General features: G+C 47.5%; 1 protein-coding gene across 1 annotated transcript; it reads left to right on the top strand.

Moving 5' to 3' along the window:
- Positions 1–2,545: 2,545 nt before the first annotated feature.
- Positions 2,546–9,082, top strand: fbxl16 (F-box and leucine-rich repeat protein 16; the record flags this gene model as incomplete). Its single annotated transcript, XM_084469323.1, has 6 exons — positions 2,546–3,328; positions 4,848–5,090; positions 5,889–6,154; positions 6,863–6,947; positions 8,322–8,385; positions 8,934–9,082. 6 exons carry the CDS (start codon positions 2,546–2,548, stop codon positions 9,080–9,082), a joined length of 1,590 nt encoding a protein of 529 aa, XP_084325449.1.
- Between the last annotated feature and the right edge of the window lie 801 nt (positions 9,083–9,883).

Raw genomic sequence — 9,883 nt, 5'->3', positions numbered from 1 at the left:
AAGTTTTATCTTATCTTATGTTGTTAACAAATTGATTAATGTTGACTGTTCGAATTTGATTGATTGACTGTTTGATTTGCCCTTAAACACAAGCCTACCTGTTCGGCATGATCATTTAAAAAAACAGAAGAAGAAGAAGCATGTTTTTGATAGTACTGTACTATTTTGAATTGGGTCGCAATGGTTTGTAATTTCTGGGTCCCCAGAAAAAAAGTTTGGGAAACACTGCTCTAGAGTCATAACATAACTATCATTGATCTAGAGTTATGTTAACATGACTATCATAGAACTAGAGTCATAACATAACTATCATAGAACTAGTTATAATAACATGACTATCATATAACTAGAGTCATAACATAACTATGATAGAACTAGAGTCATAACATAACTATGATAGAACTACAGTCATAACATAACTATGATAGAACTACAGTCATAACGTAACTTTAATATAACTAGAGTTATAATATAACATGACTATCATAGAACTAGAGTTATAATAACATGACTATCATAGAACTATCAGTCGCGGTCCCAGCGACTGGAACATATTAACATGTTAACTTAAAGAGAATATTCCAATAGTAAAACCAAGAACAACAATAAAACTGTTCCAACACAATACACAAACATGCAAGTAAAACCAAACATGACATTTTCAACACAATATACAAGTATATCCTAAAAGGCTTAATGTGAAAACAGGTTAAAGAATCTATGGCCCCATTGCATGCAATGTAAACCATGCAATGTAAAGCACATCAAAACAAGGTACAAATACAGCAGAATAACAACCCATACATCCGCCGTGCGACAAAAGCCTGCACATTAGGCATTCTCATCGCTCTCCAGCTTTTGTCGATTTCTCCCCAGGAGTTCAAAGCCATTTGGCTATCTTTATATTCTTTCATTGAAAATGTTATAAATGCGGGTGACTGCGGATCTCCTCGCACAAAGCAAGTTTGTTTTGAAGAGAGCTGGTGAGTGCACTCTGCCCCTGACCTCATTGCACATGAGCGGAGTCTTCTAAAGGCTCGGCAGAGTTATTGCCAAAGCTAGCAAGCAAAGCTAGCATGCTAGTCACGTGTTCATGTGTTTATGGGGTGTGGCTTTTGAGGAGTCCTGAATGGAGGTGTAATAGGAGGGGTCATAAAGGAGTTATACAGCCTACAATCCTAGTTAACTGTTGTGGAGTATTTTACCTTGCTGCGGCTAAACTTGAATGCTGTTGCCGCTACTCGTCACATGATGACATTGATGCAGTAGTTACAAGAGAGTAGGAGAGTATGTCTGTAACATAAGGCAAGGCAAGGCAACTTTATTTATATAGCACTTTTCATACACAAGGCAGACTCAAAGTGCTTCACATATAAACAGTCATACAATAAAAAGAAAATAATACATAAGTAAAAGAAAAAAATGAGTAAAATAGATAGAAAAGTAATAGAGTAATAAGTAATAAAATAAAAATAGATAGCAACTTAAAAAAGCATTGTAGATTTAAGATTTAGCAGAAAGCTAAAGCAAACATGAAAGTCTTCAGTCTTGTTTTAAAAGCTGTCAGAGTTGGGGCAAGTCTTAAATCCTCAGGGAGTTTATTCCAGCTATTTGTTGCATGGTAGCTAAATCCTGCTTTCCCTTGTTTCGTGTTCACTCTGGGGACAATTAACAGATTGGTCTCAGAAGATCTTAGTGGTCTAGAAGGCTTATGTAGTGGAAGCATATGAGTAAAATATTTTGGTCCTAAACCATGTAGGTTAGCAACATCATTTTAAAATCAATTCTCTGACATACAGGGAACCAATGTAACAATTTAATAATTGGTGTAATGTGTTCAAATTTTTTGGTCTTTGTTAGAACTCTAGCAGCAGCATTCTGAACAAGCTGTAGTTGCCTTAGAGTTTTTTTTGGGAGACCTGTAGGGAGACCATTGCAGTAATCAAGCTTACTAGTGATAAAGGCATGTACAAGTTTTTGAAAGTCTTCAGTGGATAAACCATAAGTATCAGATATTAATGTCATTCCCAGATGACAACAAGTGGTGTTCTGTCTCAGAATCACTGCATATTACGTTTTTGTAATGTTCCTATTGTGAGAAATTAGTAATTAAGAGGAAACCCACTTTTTTTGCTGGAATAGCAATCTCAAAAGTCAAACAAGGCAAGGACAGCTCAATCATTGAGTACAAGAGTTGACTGTAGCTGTTTAGGAAGGAACTTGTTTTTACTGAACTCATGATCGGTCCCACACATATCTATGAGGCTTCCCAAATACCGGGAAGACATCCTCTACATCTCCCACAGCCAATTCCCCAAAGGGCAGCATGTAAATGATATGGTTCCAACATCTCAGCCCACTCAGCCATCAGGGATGTTACGCTGTTCAATGTACTGTTGTAAACACCAGTGAATTCCAAAGATATTATTGGTTGATCATGTCATGTTTTGAAGGTCTTAATGATGTAAGATACAAGCAAATTGTGTATTTATAGCACTTGCTGGATCAATGATGCAGGTTTGCTGTGTCTCGCTCCAGGCTCCAGATGTTGAATATGTCCGCTCCCGGCGAGCTCAAGTCTCCGTGCGTGACTCGTAACGGCATGGTGAAGCTGCCCCCTGCCCAGCCCAACGGCATGCTCAGCGCCAGCATCACCAAGGGCACGCCCGCCGCCAAGAACCGCCTGTGCCAGTCTTCCTCTGCCTCCGTTCCCTCTATCCTCCCCCCCCCGCCCTCCCCGCTGCCCTACCACCATCACCACCACCTGCACCACCACCCCCACCCCCTCCTCCACCTGGAGGCCGGCCTGGGCCCCCAGGGCGGCTGCGGGCCCCACCCTGGTCTGGGGGCCGGCCTGCTGATGGGCCCCAACGGCCTGGAGGCGGGCAAGCCCCCGCTGGCCCTGAAGCCGTCCCTGCGGCCGCTGCAGCTGCCCCCCCTCACGCTGCCCAAGCCCCTGCTGCCGGTGGAGCGCCAGCTGGTGCTGGACGAGAAGCTGCTGAACCGGCTGCTGTGGTACTTCACCACGGCCGAGAAGTGCGCACTGGCGCAGGTCTGCAAGACGTGGCGTAAGGTGCTCTACCAGCCCAAGTTCTGGGAGGGCGTGATGCCCATCCTGCACGCCAAGGAGCTGTACGCCCTGCAGCCCAGCGGGGACAAGGAGTTCGTCAGCCTGCAGGCCTTTGCCCTGCGTGGCTTCCAGGCCTTCTGCCTGGTGGGCGTGTCCGACCTGGACATCTGCGAGTTCATCGACAACTACCCCCTGTCCAAGAAGGGCGTGCGCTCCGTCAGCCTGAAGCGCTCCACCATCACCGACGCCGGCCTGGAGGTGAGGGGACACAAGCATGACCTTAATGTTCACATGTTCCATGATCCAGTTCAGAAGCAGACATTCCACAAATATGAAGTATTTGAACCGATTTTAATCAAATGAGATTGGAATCAGATATGAGACAAAATTCACTGTTACTTACAATAAGGTGACCAGATTTCTGAGACAAAATCCGGGGACATTTTCGATTCAGCGGTGTAAAAACCTCATGTAGTGTTTTTGCAGGGCTCCCAACTTCTGGGTTTTCGCTGGCGTGAGATTCTGTAGAATCTTGTAATACATACCTTATAGCAGGGTCCGCAGGTGTAAATGTTGACTGTGGGGGGGGGGCGATTGGGATTGTTGACGGGGGGGGTGGATGGACGTGTGTTTTTATTTTTTTGCCGTGAGAAAGTGGATGTGTGGCGTGTGCGAGTGTAGGCAAAAAAGCAGGCAAAAACGTGTGTCACACGGTGAAACCGTGAGAGCTGGCAGCTCTGTTCTTGTCATAGAAAAACAAAAATTGGGACACTGCCCTTACTGTTCTCAAAGCAGTTTCTCTCTTATTGCGGACGGGATTGTTGACGGGGGGGGGGTTACGGGTTTGCGGGCGGGGGGGAGGTACGGAGGTACGGATACGGTGCGCAACTACTTTTTTTTCTACTACATTTTTTCCTTTATTCCAATGTCGGATCTTTCAGTCACAGTGAAAACCGGGGACATTTCCGGGGACAGCAGTAGCCAGGGACGGGTCACTGAAAACGGCGACTGTCCCCGGACACCGGGGACGTCTGGTCACCCTACCTTACAAACGGTCTAATGAATGCTATATATTTCTTTGTGTTATTTGTGCTTTGTATATTGGTATATTTATGGCTCTCACATAACATCTTTTGCTTCTTACAGTAATGGTCAAAGTGGGTGCATCTACTTGTCGTGGTTATTTATTTTTTAAGTGCTTATCAACGCTTTCCAATTTGATAAAAAAATGAATGAGAATGTTTTTCACGCCTTCACATGTGATTAGTCCATGGTTGCCATTGGGAACACTGATATTGTTAGCAAATATTTCTAGGCACCAGGATATATGTTCCTACACTGTAAAACCAACGGTTACACAAAGACAAACTGTAGCAATAATAATGATAATAATGAGACATTTTGTCCGCAGTTTAACAGTTTAACACCGTGTTTAACAGATACAATTTAGAAATGTGGTTTATAAAACAAAACCACAACCATAATCATAATAAGAAAACAGGAAGCGAACAGGAAGCAAACGCAAAGTGAACAGGAAGCAAACGCAAAGTGAACAGGAAGTTAACAGGAAGTGAACAGGAAGCAAACGCAAAGTGAACAGGAAGGGAACAGGAAGTGAATGCAAATGAACAGGAAGCGAACAGGAAGCAAAGCGAACATGTGTATGATGATGATCATGTTAAGATGGGGTTTAAAAGCAGAAAGTACAGGACATCAGCAGAATTGTAAACAGATAGTGTAAAGTGTGCAGGCCACTCAGTGCTCTGTGTGGCCCCAGGTGATGCTGGAGCAGATGCAGGGTCTCATGCACCTGGAGCTGTCGGGCTGCAATGATTTCACGGAGGCCGGCCTCTGGTCCAGCCTCAACGCCCGCCTCACCTCGCTCAGCGTCAGCGACTGCATCAACGTGGCAGATGACGCCATCGCCGCCATCTCCCAGCTCCTCCCCAACCTGTCGGAGCTCAGCCTGCAGGCCTACCACGTCACAGACACAGCCATGGCCTACTTCACCGCCAAACAGGTGACCGCTGGACCCTAACCCTAACCCTACCCCTAACCTCCTAACCCTACCCCTAACCTCCTAACCCTACCCCTAACCTCCTAACCCTACCGCTAACCTAACCCTAACCCTAACCCTACCCCTAACCTCCTAACCCTACCCCTAACCTCCTAAACCTAACCCTAACCTAACCCTAATCCTAACCCTAACCCTACCCCTAACCTCCTAACCCTAACCCTAACCTCCTAAACCTAACCCTAACCTAACCCTAATCCTAACCCTAACCCTACCCCTAACCTCCTAACCCTAACCCTAACCTCCTAACCCTAACCTAACCCTAACCCTAACCCTACCACGTCACAGACACAGCCATGGCCTACTTCACCGCTGGACCCTAACCCTAACCCTACCCCTAACCTCCTAACCCTAACCCTAACCTCCTAACCCTAACCCTAACCCTAACCCTACCACGTCACAGACACAGCCATGGTCTACTTCATCGCCAAACAGGTGACCGCTATATGAGTGGAGGTCCTCTGTACCAGTCTATAGGAGGTCCTCTGTACCAGTCTATAGGAGGTCTATACCAGTCTATAGGAGGTCTATACCAGTCTATAGGAGGTCTATACCAGTCTATAGGAGGTCTCTACCAGCGGTGTCTTTGTATTGAATATGGTTTGTGTCTTAATGAAGAGACTAATGAAGTCCTCTCCTGCTCCAGGGCTACACCACCCACAGGTCTATACCAGTCTATAGGAGGTCTATACCAGTCTATAGGAGGTCTATACCAGTCTATAATGAAGTCCTCTCCTGCTCCAGGGCTACACCACCCACACCCTGCGGCTGCACTCATGCTGGGAGATCACCAACCACGGCGTGGTCAACATGGTGCACAGCCTCCCCAACCTCACCGCCCTCAGCCTCTCTGGCTGCTCCAAGATCACAGACGACGGCGTGGAGCTGGTGGCGGAGAACCTGCGCAAGCTGCGGAGCCTGGACCTGTCCTGGTGCCCGCGGGTCACCGACATGGCCCTGGAGTACATTGCCTGCGACCTGCACAAGCTGGAGGAGCTGGTCCTGGACAGGTGTGTGTTATCGTATATGCATGTTCTTTGAAGGATATGTCACACACACACACACACACACACACACACACACACACACACACACACACACACACGCGCGCATGCATGCACGCACGCACACACGCACACACACACAAGGTCTTTGATTGCGTAATAATCATTTGTAATCATTTGTAAGACTTGTTGAAAATTGAAATGTTTTGCAAATATTTAAAAGCAGAACCTAACATGTTCTTGGTATGACCCTCAGAAGCGTCCATAGTGTACTATCTATCTGGGTGGACCAGCCCCCTCAGAACATCCGCAGGATAGGCTTCCAGATATTCTGCACATGCATAATTAAACCAAATGTAGACCGTTACACATGCTGGGGTGAGAGAAGAGGAGAGAAGAGGAGATAGAGGAGAGAGGAGGGATGAGGAGAGAGGAGAGAAGAGGAGAGAGGAGGAGAGAGGAGGATAGATGAGGAGAGAGGAGGAGAGGGGAGGAGAGAGGAGGAGAGAGGAGGATAGATGAGGAGAGGGGAGGAGAGAGGAGGAGAGAGGAGGAGAGGGGAGGAGAGAGGAGGATAGATGAGGAGAGAAGAGGAGAGAGGAGGAGAGGGGAGGAGAGAGGAGGGAAGAGCAGTAGAAAGCCACTTAATGATGTCAGGGACAACATGTGATGGTTGTTCTTTGTAACCATGGTGATGTGTGTTTCTCTGTGTAGGTGTGTGAGGATCACCGACACCGGGCTGGGCTACCTGTCCACCATGTCCACACTCAGGAGCCTCTACCTGCGCTGGTGTTGTCAGGTGACCCAGCAGCACGCACACACACACACACACACACACACACACACACACACACACACACACACACACACACACACACACACACTCACACACACACTCACACACACACACACACACACACACACACACACACACACACACACACACACACACACACACACACACACACACACATTCACACACAGTTGTATGCTCCTGCTGTTTATAGGTGTGTAGCCTAGCCTACTCAAAGAGAAATCGTTACAATAAATGTGCTCTTTAAAGTTAAGCTACAAACGTTAATATGTGTATTAGGCTTCCTTACCTCCAGTAGGCCTCACCTCCAGTATCACCTCCAGTAGGCCTCACCTCTAGTAGGCCTCACCTCCAGTAGGCCTCACCTCCAATAGGCCTAATCTCCAGTATCACCTCTAGTAGGCCTCACCTCCAGTATCACCTCCAGTAGACCTAATCTCCAGTATCACCCCCAGTAGGCCTCACCTCCAGTAGGCCTCACCTCCAGTAGGCCTAATCTCCAGTATCACCTCCAGTAGGCCTAATCTCCAGTATCACCCCCAGTAGGCCTCACCTCCAGTAGGCCTAATCTCCAGTATCACCTCCAGTAGGCCTAATCTCCAGTATCACCTCCAGTAGGCCTCACCTCCAGTAGGCCTCCAGTAGGCCTCACTTCCAGTAGGCCTAATCTCCAGTATCACCTCCAGTAGGCCTCACCTCCAGTAGGCCTAATCTCCAGTATCACCTCCAGTAGACCTCACCTCCAGTAGGCCTCACCTCCAGTATCACCTCCAGTAGGCCTCAGCTCCAGTAGGCCTCACCTCCAGTAGGCCTCAGCTCCAGTAGGCCTCAGCTCCAGTATCACCTCCAGTAGGCCTCAGCTCCAGTAGGCCTCAGCTCCAGTAGGCCTAATCTCCTGTATCACCCCCAGTAGGCCTAATCTCCAGTATCACCTCCAGTAGGCCTCAGCTCCAGTAGGCCTCACCTCCAGTATGCCTCACCTCCAGTAGGCCTCAGCTCCAGTAGGCCTCAGCTCCAGTATCACCTCCAGTAGGCCTCACCTCCAGTAGGCCTCAGCTCCAGTAGGCCTCACCTCCAGTATGCCTCACCTCCAGTAGGCCTCAGCTCCAGTAGGCCTCAGCTCCAGTATCACCTCCAGTAGGCCTCACCTCCAGTAGGCCTCAGCTCCAGTAGGCCTCACCTCCAGTAGGCCTCAGCTCCAGTAGCCCTCAGCTCTAGTAGGCCTCACCTCTAGTAGGCCTCAGCTCTAGTAGGCCTCACGTTCTTCTCGATATACTGCCGTTCACCAGGGTCTTGGGCCCCCAGTACAGGCCCACACTTAAAGATCCTTTCATTCTGATTTTGTGTGCCTGTGTTCAGGTTCAAGACTTTGGGCTCCAGCATTTGTTTGGAATGAGAAGTCTTCGTCTCCTATCCCTCGCAGGTACTGTATCACATTCAGTGACTCTTATGTTTTATAAATGAATCATCTACACCCTTCTCCATACAGGTTATGAAGTAGTTATTTCACTAGAAGATAGTTGAATGTCTCTTTTAGGAGTCTGATGGCTCCTCTCTCTACAGAGAGACAGGGGGTTCCCTTGTTTTATGAGAAATACCTAAGACCCTTTTTGGCAGCAGATCCCTAAGCACCAATAAGCAATAAGCACTCAGAGACAGACTTATTGTAAAGAAAACACTGTTCAAGTGTTGCTTTGGCCTCAAGGCCAAGTGAGGATGTCAACAAAATCCTGCATTTATATTTCATGGTATTATGTTTATATGTTGTTATGTATATACATGTGTGTATTAGTTTAGTGTTATGAACCGTGTGTCTTAGTTTAGGGCGGGTCGTGTTAGATGGAACTGCCAGAGGCTGAGGTGCAGTGTTAAAGGGCCATGTCCCAGTAGGCTGATGGGGCTCACCTTGTGCAGACAGTGTTAAAGGGCCATGTCCCAGTAGGCTGATGGGGCTTGTGATGTTGTCCCCAGGCTGCCCCCTGCTGACCACCACAGGTCTCTCCGGGCTGATCCAGCTGCAGGACCTGGAGGAGCTGGAGCTCACCAACTGTCCCGGGGCCACTGCGGAGCTCTTCAAGTACTACTCCCAGCACCTGCCCCACTGCATGGTGATCGAGTAGGGGTCCCCCCCTGAGGAACACCACAAAGAGAGACCAACCACACCAACCACACTTGAACTCCCTACCACCTCCTCCTCCTCCTCGTTATTTTCTTGCCTCTCATTGAAAGTACCCCCCCCTCATCATCAAGTGGACTTGCAGCCGGGCAGAGTGACAGGTGATGGAAGAAGCCGAAGGCTGCAACGCCTTTTCCTGGTGGGATGTGATGGATGTTATGATCTGGCGGCGCTGCTAGGGGGCGCCAGAGGAAGATGGAGATCCTTGGCGTGGCATTCTTGCCTGACTTGATTTTTTTTTTAAGAAGAAAATGAAACGTTTACAAAGGGATATGGAAAGCTGGAGGAGAGCTTTTCTAATTGACTGAAGTGTGTTTTCCTGCAATGTTTCCAATACTAAAGAATGGTTTGGTGCTGAACATGGCATGGACATAGCACCAGCAAAGGCAGAATGGAAGACTTTCGAAAAGACACCACAAAACTATGTTCATAGACTACTACAGCCTACTGCAGACATAATGTTATGTGACAAATGAAACAGATGTTACTTCTCCAGATAATTAGTACTCTCATTGATATCTCCATTACTTGGTGTTATATTGTTCCTATTATTTTTCTCAGAAGGTGACCTCTCTCTACGTGGAGTCGTGATGCCCAGAGAGAGAGAGCGTTGTGATGCTGTAGATTATTGGAGGGAGCTTGAGGTTCTGACAGCTGTTCTTGAGAACCAAAGAGCAGCTGAATCAGGATCAGATAATAATGAATGGGTTAACGTGATGCAAAGAGCATGGACAGAACTTCTTTC

Source organism: Micromesistius poutassou (genome assembly GCF_964030765.1).
Source record: "Micromesistius poutassou genome assembly, chromosome: 1".
Taxonomy (NCBI): domain Eukaryota; kingdom Metazoa; phylum Chordata; class Actinopteri; order Gadiformes; family Gadidae; genus Micromesistius; species Micromesistius poutassou.
This window is presented reverse-complemented; position numbering and strand designations above follow the sequence as displayed.